Here is an 18,419-nt window from a genome sequence, read left to right as displayed (position 1 = left end):
GAAATATATAGGAAAGGAATAATTACATATGAATGTTATCATTGTATTCTTCATCATTACTATATATCGTTTTTGTTCATATATTTTTTATTTGGGGTGAGATGCACATTTATTTTTGTAAATTTATGTTTAAAAAGGTAAATTCCATGGTTGAGTATTCCTTTATATGTGGAATTTATATTCATTGTATTCATTTCGTTTTTATCGTGGTATTTTGATGCATTATATATTTTGAATAAAACACTATTTGAATTTTAAAAAAAAATCTAGATTTGTATTTACAATTTTTCCGTAATCGTTCACTTTGTAAAAGCAAGGCGTCACAGCTTCCTGCTGCACTGGATGATGATTGGTCAAATAGGCAGTGGCATATCCAGGACCCTTTTGAGGGGGGCGGTGGGAAAGGGCACGTGACTCTGAACATTCACTGACAAACACGTAATATAACAATACACAGAACAAATCAAAGCTTAGTTATCATAATCATTAAATCATTTAGTATCTTTTTTATGGGGAGGGGAGATGGTATGATCTAAATTTAGTGCTGCCACAATGCATGGAGGGGAGAGAGGGAAGCATTTTCTTTTCGCACCCCCCCCCCCCCCTTTAGCGATGCCCCTGCTCTCAACTCGTCTCCAAAAACTGCTTTTACCAAAGACTAAGTACTGCATTTCTATAACATTTTATAGAAAAAAGTTTTTAGAACAATAACATCAACATTCCATTCGGCGTTTAAAAAACAGATGTTGTATTGCCCTTTGCGACTGACCCAAAACGTTGAAATGTACGGTCGGCTTTTTAAACAAGTTTTAATTTTTTTACCGTTTTTTTTTAGAAAAAAATATATCAAAGCATTCGAAACTGAAAAATAGCAGACCAAAGAGGGAGACACAAAAAAAAAATCCGACCGACCGACCCATGTTTTGACACTTAAAGGGCAACACAACATGTTTTGTTTAGGCCTTAGGAAACATCCTTTTGACATGTTTGCACATTATGATCCGAAGCATAAAAGCCAGAACTAATGAAGACAAAGGTAACCAAGTGACGCAAATTGCAATATTCTTTTGTTGTTCATTTTATTTACACGAATCTGCGTTTTGATGCCATAGTATTGAATCATCATATCAAATATATCAATATAGCTTGGCTTACATAAATATATATGACTCAAATGTACAAAATATATACAAATACCTTTATAAGGTTTATAAGGTATAAAACACGGAAATTCTAACTTCTTATATTTGGATAATCAAATAGTTATAGGATAAAACTTGTCCATCTAATGACAAGACTCATCGCAAAACTAACATTTCACATTCATTAACATGATTAAAGGAACTTGTCACATACAGGACAGAATAAACTAATCATGAAAACGAGTATCTTCTGTGTTGAAACGGAAAACACTTATCCCGAGGTCACCCTTTTACTTGTGGGATGTTTTTTAATACTGAATAAAGATATAGAAACGACGTCCATTTTCCAATTCCCTTTACTGTGAAATATGAATCTCTAAACGCATATTGGAATAGAGAAGAGAATGTTCAAACAAAAGCGTATACTTGTTTTCTGTCAGCTTCGTGTTTAGTAGTATGAAAGAAAGTTAATTGAATTTCCTATCCGGATTTTTGTTTCACGATTCATGTGTAGATTGGAAGTTGGGAGGACTTAAACGTAGTCTTAAGATGTGCTTAGAACATGACAACAAAGTGGGCCTGTATCAGGGAAATCCATTGGGGATAGTATTAAAGCTCTCTGCAAATCGGGATTTTATCCAACCGATCAAAATATGTATTTAAAAAATAATTTATTTCTTTTTTAACGTACTTTAAATTGGTGATTTTAAATCAGCGTTTCTTAGTTAACAAATACTGGTAACTAAACAATCGTACCAAAAATTTTACTAAAATACCTATTAATGCTTTTTAAAGTAAACGATATGTGTCGCCAATCCATGTTTCTCTGGGGAAGTAGAGATAAAAAGAATTTGTTCAAAATTTATATGAGTTTATAACAAATTGTTTTAAGTGATGAAATAAATTCTTTAGCCTCTTAGGATATTTTACCATTTTTTATTAGTTGTGCAAGAGTCTAGCAAACTAGATCATCTCAGAAAATTCCTCGGTATTCGGTTTTCAACTTAAATTCATATATCCTATTCTTTTTTTCTATACAAGTCTATTGTCACAATCCATCGACTTTCTACTAGGTAATAGTCTTATTCAGACGGCATTTTGCTAGTCGGCGTAAGTCAACCCCTGCAGCAGTAGATACCTCATGTATATTTCACTTAAGGCCCGGTCACACAGCCCTCCGGCGGGCGTATCGCGGCCGAATCACGGCCAAAAATTTCTGCCCGTGAAGCAGACGCTGTTGGACGCTTTGAGGTCGCGATAAAGACGCGATACAGCCGTACTTTACCCGTCGTTACACGCGGTAAGAAATTCACACGCGGTTGGCCGCGCGAAAAAGTTTTGGGCTGCCCAAAAATTTAGACCGCGGGTAATCGCGGGCGGTACACGTGGTACACACGCGGTAAAGACGCGGTACAGACGCGGAACGAACGTGCTAGGACGTGCTACGGCCGCGGTTAAGACGTGGTTACACGCGGAATTGGACGCGAAATTTTAGCGGGTAATCGCGGGTGGAGCACGGTCATAGCACGTTTGTTCCGCGTCTGTACCGCGTTGTTATCACGTGCATTAGCGTGTGTACCGCGTGTAAGCGTGGTAGGCCGCGGTACCGCCGCGCTTCACCCGCGATAAGGACGCGGAACAGTCGCCGGCGTCTGTTCCGCGGGCATACCACGGGTAAACCGCGGGTAAGCCAATTTTGCACATTTTTCCACCACGGGCAACCGCGGGCAAAAAAAAATCGCGAAATTTTACCCGCGATACAGACGCGAAAGGCTGTGTGACCGGGCCTTAAGACCATTAGTTGTCCGCACGCTCTTACTCGGACCAACTTGCCACGATTAAGTTATCACGACCTTCCACCGACCAGCGTTGGACGCAATATGTCGACTACTGCTTTGTTGGGCAAGCACAAAACAAAAGAATATACGCCATGATGTGACCCAGTGAAACCAAGTTGGCCAAACTCTGTGTATAGATGGCTCGTGAAAGGTCACGGATACTCCCGGGTGTGAGTGAGAGCATCCACACGGTTAACTTACGCTAACCTCCAGTCGTGTTAGCGGATTACTCCTGGAAAAATCCGGGAGTAAATAGGTCGGGGTAAAGGTAGGCGTAGCTAACACGATCATCGTTCAGACGGTCACCTTTACACTTACCTCACTATATTTATCCCGACTAGCTCTTAACACCGACCTTTACCCCAGGGTTACTTGCCTCCGTCTGAACAAGACTAATACCTTTTCTAAGTTTTCTTTTTAACGTGTCAACAGATTAAGATTTCGCGAAATGACTCTTCTTGATTAGTGACTCGAATTCACATGAATGTTTTGCCTGTTCAATTTCAATTAGAAAGTACATGTATATCTCGTGCCCTCACCCCGTGTTCTGTGTGCATGATCGTTTTGTTTTAATACGAAAAACCGCTCATTTCATGTATGGTATTTTGGACATTAAAAAGAATCTTCATCAGTCTAGCAATCGATATGAAATTGCTTTATAAACCTCTGTCGATGTATTTTCTCTTACGTTTTTAATCTGTGTTAACAATAAGATCATCACATCATTTCAAGTGGACTTTTACATAAAATAATACATTTATATAGCGCAGCTTTTAACCAAAATATATTCAGCTGCGCTGGTTCAGAGCTTGTTTTTACAAAGTTCCACAAAATAGGATCTCTCAATGGAACACATTTTTTTAATTTGGATTTGAGGACATTGAGAGATGGAGTGCTTCGTATTTCTATTGACAAGCTATTCCATAGTTTGGGGGCAGCAATAGCAAAAGCACGGTCCCCAAGAGTTACTTTAGTTTTGCCATGGGGAATCTGGAACAATAATTTATTTGTGGAACAGCGCAGGCTACGACTATGTGACTGGATTTTGAGTTGAAGTAATTACGTTATGTAACTAGGAGCTTGACCACTCAATGATTTATAAACAATTAACAACATTTTGAATGAAATTCTTTGACGGACATAAAGAAGACATGTACATAAATTAGATACCCTGTTCCAAAAAAAACTAAAAGTCCAAATTAAATTACTTAATGATGGCATACAATATATGTAATAGCATCAATCCATTTTCAAAAATAAAGTACATCAAATCAATTGATGTCAATGCTAGGAGATTAAACAGCAATTCCTCAACTGCACATCACCAGTCTTTAGTATGTTGCTTTTAAAGATTTCTGTGTATCTATAAGTTCCAATACAAAGGGCATTTATTGATTCTGGCGTTTACATTGAGGGAGTGATCTGGTCTGATCTATCAATGTATTTGAGGATGATTTGATTTAACCGATGATTGTAGAACGGAATTCAGGGGACTTGTAACTTTGAATCCTCTTCTAGGGACTTGGCAGTTGAAGATCCATGCATTTATTAGCAAAAGACGCAACGGCACCAAATTGTTTTCGGACCCGTGGCCTTGCAGTTACGAGACCATTGCTCCACCAGTGAGACACCGTGCATTGTTGGGTTGGTCCTTCCAACCATATCTACAATCAGCAAAAAGTATGCGTTTCTTTACACCAATCCCAGAGTAGTTGCAATTGCGGTTGAGTTTATGTCCAGTGGGATGGGAACCAGTTCACAGCCCCCGGGAACGACGTTTTGCAGGAATCCCATGAGACCTGAACTAAGCATCATGGTAGCCGGAAGGGTCACCACCCAGGCAAAGAAGATCCCTGAGAACAGAGGCCAGTCAACGGCCTTACGCGTCCTCAGCCAGCCCACGCCACAGACGGAGCCAACTTGACAATGGGTGGTGGAGATAGGGATGCCTAGGTTGGATGCTAAGAGTACCGTGGAGGCAGACCCAAGCTCGACACAGAATCCACTGAAAGGAGAATGTGATGAGAGATGTACATCGAAGATAAGCGTGTAGAAATACACTTTACAGCTACCTCTTCTGCACACATATTCAATTTAACTGTCAACAGACACAAATCTGATGATGTTGAAAAGATCTCACATCTCTCTCTCTCTCTCTCTCTCTTTTCCACATCTTACACAATCACAAGGAGAGAAAACGAATTAAAAAAAAAATATCACGACCTCTGTTACTATATTTTATCACTTTATAGCTTTAAGATTTGGATCCCCCGCTCGATATTTTCTTGACAACGTCATCGGCCATCATCATTAAAACCATCACATTGCCGGCGTATTCTTCAAAATGTCAATTCTTTCCTATATTCTTTGCGACCATCTTTGATCAACTTACCTGGACGGGGTCATTGGGGTGAGATCTTCTCCGATTGTCTTGATAACGCGACGGCCGAATAGGAAGAGACTCAGTGAGATGCCTGCACCTCCGTAGAGTAGGATCCAGATAGGGGTAAGGGTCTCCTGGTCTACAGAACCGGTGGTAAAGATGGTCCAGATACTGATCAGGGGACCAATGACGTTGCTGTAAGTATATTTTAAACAAATGATGATTAAGTCGTTTTAGTGATTATACATGGTGGAGAGAGAGAAAAAGAAAATGATAATAAAATCGTTTAATAGAAACTACGGATGGCGGAAAGACACGGGTGGTAAACAAGAGAACATTAGACAAATGGAAGATGCAAGCTAGGAAGAGAGCCTTAACAGCTCTTAGAGGAGTAACTAGAAAGGATATGATGATTACGAGGGACGGAAGGAAGAAAGACTGGCAAAGCATAGAGCGAATTTAAGTCTCATGATATTCTCGACAATTTGATGTGTATAATCGATTTTTCTTTTCTTTTTTCCATGTTTTTTTCCCTCGTAGTTATTTAGATTTCCTTTATATTTGTTTGGCACTGGTATAGCGGTGATATGTATTTGTTTTTAACTATGTGCATTGACTAATTGAAAGGCAGTCTGTTACGACTGATAGTGAGTTAATACTTCATTGCAGTGATTTGATAAATACAATACATACATACATACAAAGGAGTTGATGAGATTGGCTGCAAAGCCAAGGAAGAAAGAAGAAGAAAGGGAAGCTGTCCAAAGAGAAGGATGGATAGATTGGGTCAATTAATATGGAGAATAACATGTGATACGAAGTTTGTGGAACTTTGATATTCGGTCATTACTAGATACTAGGGACATCACAGTAAACCTGAAACCACGGGACCGAATGCCTACACGACCCAAGCACACGAGATCGGAAATAATGGTCTCGGTCTCGCGAACTTTTAGAAAAAACAACGCAAGATATATCATTATCGTGAGCTGTCGCACTCGGCCGTAAACACAGATATTGTCAGTCTTGTGAGTTGTATCCGCAATCAAGGCTACATCTAACTAAATCGCAGCCTACCTGACATCATTTCCTCCGTGTGAGAAAGCGGCAAAGCAGGCGGATACCACCTGTAACGGAGAGCAGATAGTTTGAACCTCTGTCGTGTCTTAGACGGAGTCTTATTCCTTAGATCCCTTCTTAACCAGCCATTTATCAGAGTTACCCTCGCCTTCGTCATTTACAGTCATCTCGACCATTATTGCTCTGTCGTAATCTGGCACAGCTGTGAATACAAATTGGGATTGATATAGCGCTTATTAGATACGGAATACCATCTCTAAGCGCTTTACAAATATTAATACCCCGGTCATCGGATTTATTCACGCACAGTGTGCACCATCTTCACTCCCTGGGGAGTATTCATACTATATGGTCAACGTGAGGGCATAGGCAAATACTAACACAAATGCTTTCGTCCTTCTATCGGGTCCCCATTCAAATTTCAAGTCAAGAGCTTAAACCACTCGACTACGAGTCACCATTACTTAATACGAATCTATACAATAGTAATAATGATGATAATAATAATAATGATAATAACTGGATTTATATAGCGCCTTTTCCAGAGGATACAAGCCAATACTAGTACGTAATGCACCACGTAAGGTGAAGATCTTTTTTTTTTATGTACGTGTAAATGAAAGGCAAATTCGTGCAACACAGCCCATACACGTATTTATATTAACTGAACTCTTGTATTAGATTATTATACAGGAATATGAAACGTATTAAACTCTTAAGTCATCATAAAAAATACACCTTGAATTCAGTACTTCAAAACTGAGCAAGGCTTAAGAATTTAGACCCCTAAATCTTAGATATATTTGTATTATTCTTACCTCCGTTGCCCATTCCGTTGCCCATGCCATTAGTCATCGGGGGTTCGGGAACCAAAATGGCGTCTGGATCGTCAGGGTTTTCTTCTCTAGTGAGGTGGCATCACCAGCGTTGAGGCCATTGGGTAAACCTAATAGTTAAAAGTAGAGAAGGATGTCAATATTGCAGGTGAACAGCTCTTACATTAATATAATATTATCTTACACCGTAAGAAGAAGGAAAAAAGGGGGAACAATTAAATATCAATATCTCACCTTTTAATTCAGTCTCTTGTTCTTGATCAATCTGTGTGTGTCCTTCCTCTGCCTTTTCTAGTTTCTCCTGTTTTTTAAATTCTACAAAAAAAATGATAGAACGATCATAAAGTCTTTATTTTTGTATTTTTATTTGTTTATCAATTAATAAACTGATTGATTAAACCCCCTTATACCCCCTTCACATGCACGGATATTCCTAACGAGTCCTTACGGATCGCAAACTCGTAGTCAATCGCAAGCATCCGTAAATAACTCGCTGGTATCTGTAAATAGCTCGTCACAACTCCCAACAACTCGCAGATACTCGTAAGGATCCGTGAGAGGAGAGGCAAATTTTTTGACATGTCAAAAATCTTCTTACGATTGTCCACGGATTTATTTGTCCGTACAAGGCGTACATAACTCGCAAATAGGTCGTAACAATCCGTAAGTATCGTAAACTGCTCGCATCAACACGTTACCATCCGTAAACTGCTCGCAAGAATATGTAAATGCCTCGTAAAGATTTCTCTAACGATTTGTTTCGGTTGGTGTACGATTTGTTTACGGATTATTAACAGATTACTTTATTACGAGTACTTACGTAATGTTTACGATTTCATTCAAGTCGTGTTACAATGGCTTTACGGATTGTTACGAGTTATTGCGAGCACTTTACGTGTAGTTAGGAGTACTTTACACATAATATACGTATACTCTAAGTATTCTTGCGTATCGTTTATGTTTTGGGGGAAAGGTATAAAAGCTGCAAATTGAACACTTCATTTTCAGTTGATATTTTTTGTTAAAATCGTAAGGACTCATAAATACTCGTAACTAACTCGTAACTATTCGTAACAATCGTTAACGGGTCGTTATTAACACGTAATTTGCTTGTAGTTATCCGTGACAGCTCGTAACAAATCATGGAATTCTGCCGTAAGTTTATCGTAATAACTCGTAATAATCTGTAACAAACCGTAAATAGCTCGTAATAACTTAAAAACAACTCTTAAAATCGACCGTAAAAGTGGCCAAATCGTAAGGATCCGTGAAAGATCCGTGAATTTGTGCGATCCGTAAGGACTCGTAAGAAAAATCTGTGTATGTGAAGGGGGTATAAACATACACAGATTTTTCTTACGAGTCCTTACGGATCGCCAACTCGTAGTCAATCGCAAGCATCCGTAAATAACTCGCTGGTATCCGTAAATAAATCGTCACAACTTGCAACAACTCGTAGACACTCTTAAGGATCCGTGAAAGGAGAGGCAAATTTGTTGACATGTCTAAAATCTTCTTACGATTGTCCACAGATTGATTTGTCCATAAATAGCTCGTAACAATCCGTTACCATCCGTAAATCGCTCGCAACAACACGTAACCATCCATAAACTGCTCGCAAGAATCCGTAAATTACTCGTAACAGATTTTTGTAACGTTTCTTTACGGTTAGTTTATGATTTGTTTACGGATTATTTACGGATTATTACGTGTGCTTACATGTGTTGACAATTTCATTCGGGTCATTTTACGTGGCTTTACAGATTGTTACGGGTTATTACGAGCACGTTACGTGTAGTTACGAGTACTTATCATACAGATACGTATACTTTACGTTTGCTTACGAACTGTTTACGATTTGGGTTAGGTATAAAAGCTGCAAATTCGAACACTTCATTTTCAGTTGTAATTTTTTGGCTAAAAATCGTAAGGACTCCAAAATACTCGTAACTTACGCGTAACTATTCGTAACGACACGTAAACAGGTCGTAACTAACACGTTAGTTGCACGTAGTTATCCGAGACAACTCGTAACAAATCGTAAACAGCTCGTAATAACTCTTAAACCGGTTGTAAAAGTGGCCAAATCGTAAGGATCCGTGAAAGATCCGTGAATTTATGCGATCCGAAAGGACTCGTAAGAAAAATCTGTGTATGTGAAGGGGGTAATAATTGACTGATTATTCATTAGATTAATTGAATATTTTTTAAATTTAATTGTTTAAGTGTAAGTTAGAGGGAAACATGGCACAACGAAAAAATCTCCGCGGCAGGGGGGGGGGGGGGGGTTGGGGGGGGGGGTTAACCCCCCCCTTTGGTATTTATTATGTGTGTATTTTGGAGGACCCCCCCCCCCCTTTGGTAATCTTTTTTTTCTTTTTTTTTACCCCCCCCCCCCCCCCCCCCGCTTATTCAGCGGCTGGCTGAGTCGTTGCGATTTTTTTTTAGACCAAAAAAAAAAAGTGTCCTCTTACCCTTACTCTTACTCTTATTTGACTCGGTCTGGCAGGAAGGTCTGTGGAAAGCAATGAACTTCTTCATCAAAATATATACACCTACTTCAAGCACTCTACCAATACCAACAATCAAACAGTGCAGTCAGAGTGAAACGTGAACTGACCGACTGGTTAAAACCACAGATGGGGTAAGCCAAGGATGTGCTCTGTCCCCGCAACTTTTTAACATCCTATTCGAAGCTGTGATGCTTTACACATAACATGACACAAAGATTGGCGTAAGAGTACAGGGACAGCTGATCAACAACCTAAGATTTGCTGATGACATTGTCCTTATAGCTGACAATGACAGAGACCTCCAAGCAATAGTTGACCTAGTACATCAGAGCAGTTCAAACTTTAGACTGAAAATAAACATTACCAAAACAGAAGTACAAGCCATAAGCAAACAGCCTCAACTATTGGATATAAACCTGGGAGGAACAATAAGCCAGACAGGATCCTGCTCGGAAGAGGTAAAGCACCGCATTGGGAAGGCAATAGGAGCACTCCAAGAACTCAAGAAAATCTGGGCATCCAAAGATATACGCTGCTCAACAAAGGTAGAACTGTACAAAGTCCTGGTGTCTTCTATTCTGTTATATGGTGCATAAACATAGACATTAAAGAAGGTCGATGAAAATAGACTTCACACTTTTGAGATGGCATGCCTCAGGAGAATCATGGGTGTGACGAGATTTGACAGGCTAAGGAACACACACATACGAACACAACTGAACATGGAAGAAACCATCATCGACAGGGTTGACACAAAAAGATTTAGATACTTTGGACATATCAACAGAATGAATTAAAAAAGATACCCCCACATCCTTCTCAACGGAAATGTACATGGCAAACGCCCAAGGGGAAGACCAGCCAACAACAGACAAGTTGACTCCCTGACTAAAGCCACTAGGCTAACAGAAGACAGGAAGGTGCATGTGGCAAACCATAGTGAAACAGAAGCCATCATACATCCCAGTGATGGTGTGGGCGGCTTAAGTCAAGTAAGTCACCTCTTGTAATTTACAATGTTTGTGACTAAGCCAGCGCCTTGTATCTGCTTTATGAAAATGCGCTATAAAATAATTGTTTTGCATTATTATTATTTGTTATTAGTAGTATTTGTATTATCATTATTGATATTATAATTATTATAATTATCATTATTAGTATTAATGATAGGAATGGGTTTGGAGCCTCCAGTCGCACATCTTTGTCCACAGAAACAAGCTTAGGGCACACAAAACGCCTACAGTTACTCTAGCTATTTTGAAAATGTACTTGTGTGTCTGAACAAGGCCTTCAACGGCCCCCCTTTTGCGCAATAAACTGTCAATGACAATGTTTGTTTGTTTTTTTAGAATGTGACGCATTTCACTCTTTTTTTTTTTCTTTTTTTTTTGTGGTTACTATTGGTTAATTCGTACTCTTCATAAATCTGATAAATCTTCATAATCTTTTCTTTTCTTTTTCTTCTTCTTCTTTCCAGTTTTCCACTGGTCCTAGAAAACCCTTTCCTGCCAGATCGGCGCGGTGCGTTGAGCAATCTTCTCGGCCACCATTGCTCTAGGCAACTCTGGTGGCGGTGAGAGGATTCTGGGGTAGATCCCAGAATATGTGTGAACACTTCATTGAACCTTTGTCCTGGCACCGAAAAGATATCAATCCATGTAAACATCGCATGTATGTTTGAACACAGCCTTGAACTTTCATCTTTGAGCAATGACTTTGAAATAACAATGGACATACTTTGCACTTTATACTGTGCAAAGATATACTTTTCACGTGATTGTCAAAGCCGCCCCGAGTATTAGGCAATATATATTTCATCTAGCCTCATTTTTACTGAGTGGTTGTTCCCTAACAGATGATTGTGATACGCTACGTAGTGTGCTTTTGGTAAGTGATTTATTTTGCCGAATTATGCTTACATTATGACACAATTTGAATAACATGTCTGTGGGATAGGATTGAAGAATTATTAGTGTGCGGGGTATTGTGAATGGAAATTGGAAAGCGGACGTGTTCACTGATCAAACAACATAACTCTGTTTTTAATTTAACTACGAGGAAACATTGCACTGGCAATAAAATACATGATAAACTGTATTCCCTTTTCGTTATTTTATTGGGTACTGATGTTGCAGACAAAACACTTGCAAAGTGTAGTCATGCAAGCAAATAAATGATTCAGAATGAGAATCATATGAATGAGGATCGTGGATATTGCACGGAGTATAAATAGTCATGTACTGAGATGGACATGAATAAATGCAGGGAATGAATAGAGCTTACGACAATGGTAGAAATGACGTCGAAAGTCCATGAAGATGATGACGGATGAAACGAAGAAAGGGGCTCACGCGATGATCGTGCGGAGGCTTAATGGTGGAAACGCGACTTCGTTGACGTGGCTGAAGAGCCGAGAAGAACGCGATGTCGATGCCGACGCTCGTGATGATGATGAATGTAGCGCTCGGGCAAGAAGAGAAGAGAAGAAATGTGGCGCTCGACGACGAGGCAGTGAGTCGCTCGATGTCGGAGGCCCAGGTTGAAATGTAGACATCAAAGCTGGTATAGTGGTGGTCGTGAAGAGCAGTGAGTCGCTCGATGCTGGATCGATGAGCCGGATTTGCAGTGAAATCATCAGAGTTGCAGTGAGATGGACTCGTTGATGAAAGATCAGGCGAGCTACAGAGAATCGAGCTCGTGTGTGAAAAGAGCTACCGGAAGTCCGGAACGAAGAAAATGGCAGCTCCCAGCGGAGAATCAGGTGCCATGTCGGGCCCTGATTTAAACGTTCCACTGCAAGACTGCCTGTCCTTTGAAGACGGCAGAGAAAGAGTTGATGTGCCATACAAGAGGTGATAGGCACGGAAGAGAATTCTCCAAATGAAAATGAAGGAGGTTAAAATTGAAGATGGATTTGCTCCTTGTGTATGCATGAAGCAAATTGTGGTAGAGGTGACATTCTCAAATCGACGTGTTGCTTCGATGAAGAACATTGAGAAGTGTAGTAGTGAAGAAAGTTAGAGAGAAGATGTTGTTTTCATCCTTCTTGGGAGGCAGGATAAAACAAAGAGGGTACTATATACCAATTCTGGGAAGGGAGAGTGAGTCACTGGTGATTACCAGGTACAGGGACATTGAAGCCATTATGCTGACACTTGTTGACACAATAGGGTGGCAGTGCCTGGCATAATGTCAGAGGGCAATGTCCTCCCAAATTGGGTTTGTAAAGTAACAAATGAAATTGAGACATAAAGAAAGATGAAATGAGGGAAATACTACAGGATCATAGGGGGGTAACTAATAACTCGTGTGGACAAGAGTCATCATACAGCATTGTCGCTTGAAAGAGCAATCATACCAGGGATATGAGAGTTAAACTCTCATATCCATGATCATACCAAAAAAAATCAGTTATATTGTGAGGTTTAGATCTGCGAGGCGAGGGTTACTGTGATTGCTTGCTATCGTCACCCCCCCCCCCCCCCCCCTGTGCAGCGATGCATGACGGTAACGCCAAACTAATAAACTATGATTATCATCCTCCTCACCATCATAATCAGGTACCACTTTTGGGGTATAACATGATTGGAGATTCCTTTGCGGTCATTATGGTCCCAATTATGGAGCAGAGTTTGTGTTCATTCATGCGTGAATAGGGCTTCAAAAGGAAAGGTAAAATATGTTTTGAGGCCATAACGTTTCGATAACCCCGTCACTTATATTAAAAATTGTTATTGCCAAGTTTCATGGGGCTAGCTATAATAGTTATCAAGTCCCGAGTTTTAAATATTTTGCGCATTTTTCAAAAAACGTCTTCGGCGCTATTTATGAAGTTCGCTCTGCATAAACCTATTTAAATTCATTTTTTATTGTTTTATAAAGCGAATATCTTGACCTTATTGCTTTTTAAAAAGGTACCGATCGGCTACAGGATTATTGAGTTTTAAAACATTAAAAAATATAATTTTTTCGAAAATTGAGAGGGCGCTATTTAAAAATGTAAGCAATATTGACGTTTATTGTTGGCCTCTCCCTCTCTGTACCACTCTACATGTGCTCTTTTCTACCCCTTCTCTTTACCTACACCCTCTTTCTACCACCTCTCTCTCTCTCTTTCTCCTACCCCACTCCCTCTCTCTTACACACACACTCTCTCTCTCTCTCTCTCTCTGTACCACTCTACATGTGCTCTTTTCTACCCCTTCTCTTTCTCTCTTTCTCTATACCCCTTTACCTACACCCTCTTTCTACCACCTTCTCTTTCTCTTTCTCCTACCCCCACTCCCTCTCTCTAACACACACACACTCTCTCTCTCTCTCTGTACCACTCTATATGTGCCCCCTTTCTACCCCTTCTCTTTCTCTCTCTCTCTCTCTTTATCCCTCCACCTACACCCTCTTTCTACCACCTTCTCTCTCTCTCTCTCTCTCTCGATCTTTCTTTCTCCTACTTCACTCCATCTCAAAACCTTCTCTCTCTCTCTCTCTCTCTCACTCTGTACCCCTATACCAACGCCCTCTTTCTACCCCTTCTTTATCCCTCCCTCTCTTTTCTTGATCATTTTCTTTATTTTCTTTTACAGATTAACGAACAAGAACACGTAGTACTTGATTGTAAAGTTGTGAAGGGAGACAGAGCAAACCAAGCCATGGCAACCTCATCGAACCCAGCTCGTATCATGTTGTGGAGCACGCCGCGATCGGTGTCGACTGCGTTCGCGAGATCAATGACGGCTCGAGGAGACACCGAAATGTTTTGGGAACCGTATCTGGCTTGCTACTCATTCGGTCCAGATAGGGAGATTCACTGGGGGGATGACTTGCCTAGTATGTTATTTATGAATAAAATTACCCAATGAGTGTTCCAGTTTAATTTCTGACAAGTTTACCTTTTCAATTATGACAAAAGCCTCTTGTTTTTCCTGAGAAATTCCCATAGGTAGCCCTTTCAACCCTAACAGTGCTCATTTTCAACTTTGTGAAGTTTCCCCTTTTCCGTAAATAATTGTTTCTTTTCCCTATTCCCCTTTGATGATTGCTATTTTCTTCTATTACGATTGCCCCTTTTCAAAAAGTTAGTGCCTCGTTTCACTTTTGATAAGTGCCGCTTTTCCTTTCTGGCCATATTCGCCTTTGATAAGTGCCCAATTTCATTACAACTGCCGATGTTGATACTTTTGATGAGTGTCCCCCTTTCTTTATCATAAGTTTATGGAATACGGAAATCCTTTAATGCAAAGTGTGTACCACAATATGTAAACCAGCCATATGGGTCTGTGTGATTTTGGAATACCTTGACTAATATAAGTACGGAACAATACTAGGCCAATATACTTGTTTACTACCGTTTTAAATTCATGCGTGTTTCTATCCCAACCCCTAGTTACCAACAATTTCATTCACCTGCTATGCATAATGATAGCTAGCCTTTTGACAAGGCCTCGTGACTCTGGCTAAGCGGCTGAGATGAGTTTAGATACCCGGAGTGAACGCGCGACCGAGTGACGAATGTCACGAGGCCTTTTGGAAAGTAGGTTTCACTGCTCTGCATGAATTATTCATAGATACATATTAGCATGCCAATACGCCTACTTTGGATTTATTGACCAATCATAACGGCGATCTCCCAGTTGGCTTCGTTCGTGATTCGTTCCATGTAGATAGTTCATAGTAGGTCCATGTTCGTACTACGTAGAGTTTACTGTGTGAGTGCGTGTGTGTGTGTGTGTGTGTGTGCGTGCGTGTCTGTGTGTGTGATGGATACTATATGCTGACGTCGTGCGAGGATACGTTCGCTGATTGGACGCTCCTTTTTCTAAAGCGATTTCCAGTCGGAAACAATGGTTAACATAAGAAATCCAAACCAGATTGATAAAGGCTACTTGTATTGGAAGGGCTTCTCGCTCGATCTCTCGTTCACTCGGGTTTTCGCGATTAGTCTCGTTTTAGTCGCTCGGCGTCTATCAGACAAGTGGCCAAGTTGTTTAAAGGCTAAATGATAGCTGGAATCCGCTTTGTAAACATAAGTTGTTGCTATGTAGAGAAAACTATTAATTTGTCAAGAAAAACTTTTGTTTAAAAACATGCGTACAATTAGTACATAGGTCTATTTAATGTTATGCCAGTTGCACAAGTGACGTCATTTTGATTTCACAAATCAATCCCTGGAATGTTTAAAGACAATGGAGGCCTCTTAAGTTTGCACTTATATTTAAAGACAATGGAGGCCTCTTAACTTTGCACTTATATATAAAGACAATGGAGGCCTCTTAACTTTGCACTTATATATAAAGACAATGGCCGGAGGCCTCTTAACTTTGCACTTATATTTAAAGACAATGGCCGGAGGCCTCTTAACTTTGCACTTATATTTAAAGACAATGGAGGCCTCTTAACTTTGCACTTATATTTAAAGACAATGGAGGCCTTTTAACTTTGCACTTATATTTAAAGACAATGGAGGCCTTTTAACTTTGCACTTATATTTAAAGACAATGGAGGCCTCTTAACTTTACACTTATATTTAAAGACAATGTCACCTTCACATGGCGAGCCAAAGATCGCACTAGTTGCTGACGTGTCCCTACGTCAGGCTCAGGATACGCCATTTTATCTCGTGAATATGCGTCAGCGGCTTGCATGGTTTTTAAAGTGCATTGTGAGAGTGATTACGCAAAAAAAAAAAGAATGCGAACATTTCGGCGAAATACTGGCAATTGCACTCATTGCCTTAACAGGCTTGGCTAATGTCTATGAAATATGATAACTACGGCTCGTGTGCAACAAAATGGTATTTTTTTGCCTGTTTTGGTGGGTTTCATTTAGGTTGATTGTAAAGCTATGTACTTAATATTAAACTCTCACTTTCCATCTTCAGATATGCTGAATGACAAGTACACATACAGTTACATCAAGGAACTTCTGAACGCTGACTATCCTGGAGCAAAAGTTCTTTTTGTCAAAGGTATGGTAGAAGGCATCCGAGGTCATTTTGACGTCGTCGAGCGCACTTACAAGCATTCATTCCTCATCCGCCATCCTAAGAAGTCATTCCGTTCTCTTGCTCGCTTAGAAAGCGATCTCAATCCTTTAACGTCCGACTTCAATCTCCGCACGTTCAAGGAAATCTATCACGATTTAGAGAGGTTCTATCATCACGTCGAGACGGAATTCGGTCAGTCAGCGCCTACGATCATTGACGCAGATGACCTTGTGACGCAACCGGAGAAGATCTTGCCGAAATACTGCGAAGCTATGGGTATCGACTTCAAACCTAAGATGCTAAATTGGGAGAGCGTCAACGCCGATCAACTGAACTGGCACTGTACAGACGTAGGGGATATCGCCAATTCGTCTGTGAAAGATAGCATTGTCCTATCAAATGCCCTAAAAGGCAGTGGGTTTGGCAAAGCTCCAGATCCGACCAAAGAATCTTCGTCTACGGCGTTGGTTAAACAGTGCGCAGAGCATGCATTACCCGCCTATGAAAGATTGTATGCTCTGCGTATTCGACCATAATCATCAACACTTACAATACGAGTTTTACACGAGGCGTCGATCAGCGCTGCGTCAGAGAGTGGTGCGGCCTTTGACACGTCATGTTTGTGTGATGGGGTGTACAAAGTGAATGTAAAATGAGCACACTAAACATTGCGTTGAATTACAGTCGCATGCGTTAGTTAATTGCCTGCATAGGGTTGATTGGAGTTGGTAATAGGGACTTTAAGATTTGCACGACGGAGAACGTGGACTGCCCTTTTAAGACAATGTGACGTCACTTCCAGTGCCTTAAAATGACGTCACATTGCCTTAAAAGGGCAGTCCACGTTCTCCGTTGTTTAAATCTAAAAGTCCCTAATACCTCAATCGTGATAACGGCTCGTGTAAATAAGCTCCAGCTTCTTCTTCTTCCTCCGATCTTTTTTCTTCTTCCCCATCTTCGACTCCTGCTTCTGCTGCTTCTGCTGCTTCCTCTGCCCCTTATTCTCTTTCTTCGTCTCATTCTTCTGCTACTACTTTCCCCTGTTCTACCTCTTCTCCTTCTTCTTCTCCTTCTTCGTTTGTCTTTTGTTGCGTCTTCTTGTAATCGGCCTGTGTCAATGCATTATGCGCTTAATTTGTAATTGTTGGCAAGACCCCCCCCCCCTTCTCTCGTCCCCCTTATTTACCTCTTGTCGCGCTCTCTCTTTCTTCTTTCTCTCTCTCCTTCCTCCATCTCTCTCTCTCTCTCTTTCCTCCATCTCTCTCTCTCTCTCCTTCCTCCATCTCTCTCTCTCTCTCTTTCCTCCATCTCTCTCTTTTCTCTCTCTCTCTCTCTCTCTCTCTCTCTCTCGTTTTCTCTCTTTCTCCATTTTTCTATCTTTCCTGCTCTTTCTTCACTATATCTCTCGGTCTCTTATCCTCTCTCTTTTTCTCACTTTCCTTCCCCCCCCCCCCTCTTCCTCTCTCTCTCTCTCTCTCTCTCTCCCTTTTAAACCTCTTTTTCTCTACATATTTTCCTTCTCTCTTCCTCAATTTGAATTCATATTTTGTATAGGTACATATTCACATTTTCCTTCTTGTTCGTATCTTTGCTTTTGTTTTACATTTGGTACAAAATCTAGGATAAAGTACTTATAATTATGTAA

General features: G+C 40.4%; 1 protein-coding gene and 1 non-coding gene across 2 annotated transcripts; one reads left to right on the top strand and one right to left on the bottom strand.

The window, feature by feature from the left end:
* Nucleotides 1-4,258: 4,258 nt before the first annotated feature.
* LOC100894082 lies at nt 4,259-7,588 on the bottom strand. The gene is made up of 5 exons (XR_004064529.1): nt 7,514-7,588; nt 7,262-7,389; nt 6,441-6,645; nt 5,373-5,558; nt 4,259-4,985 (listed from the first exon to the last, which is right to left on the bottom strand). It is a non-coding gene; the product is annotated as an uncharacterized LOC100894082 (transcript).
* Nucleotides 7,589-14,290: 6,702 nt separating this feature from the next.
* Nucleotides 14,291-17,544, top strand: LOC100892002 (branched-chain-amino-acid aminotransferase-like protein 2). Its single transcript, XM_003731189.3, has 2 exons — nt 14,291-14,619; nt 16,670-17,544. Exons 1-2 carry the CDS (start codon nt 14,442-14,444, stop codon nt 17,308-17,310), a joined length of 819 nt encoding a protein of 272 aa, XP_003731237.1. The 5' UTR covers nt 14,291-14,441; the 3' UTR covers nt 17,311-17,544.
* Nucleotides 17,545-18,419: the final 875 nt, after the last annotated feature.

Source organism: Strongylocentrotus purpuratus, unplaced genomic scaffold (genome assembly GCF_000002235.5).
Source record: "Strongylocentrotus purpuratus isolate Spur 01 unplaced genomic scaffold, Spur_5.0 spur5_scaffold_17, whole genome shotgun sequence".
Lineage (NCBI taxonomy): Eukaryota > Metazoa > Echinodermata > Echinoidea > Camarodonta > Strongylocentrotidae > Strongylocentrotus > Strongylocentrotus purpuratus.
This window is presented reverse-complemented; position numbering and strand designations above follow the sequence as displayed.

Bases quoted from the DNA above. Each gene is read 5' to 3' on its own strand.
- LOC100892002 (XM_003731189.3), top strand. From the start codon at position 14,442: ATGGCAACCTCATCGAACCCAGCTCGTATCATGTTGTGGAGCACGCCG. The intron at 14,620-16,669 runs GTATGTTATTTA...TTCCATCTTCAG, and splicing joins CTGGGGGGATGACTTGCCTA to ATATGCTGAATGACAAGTAC.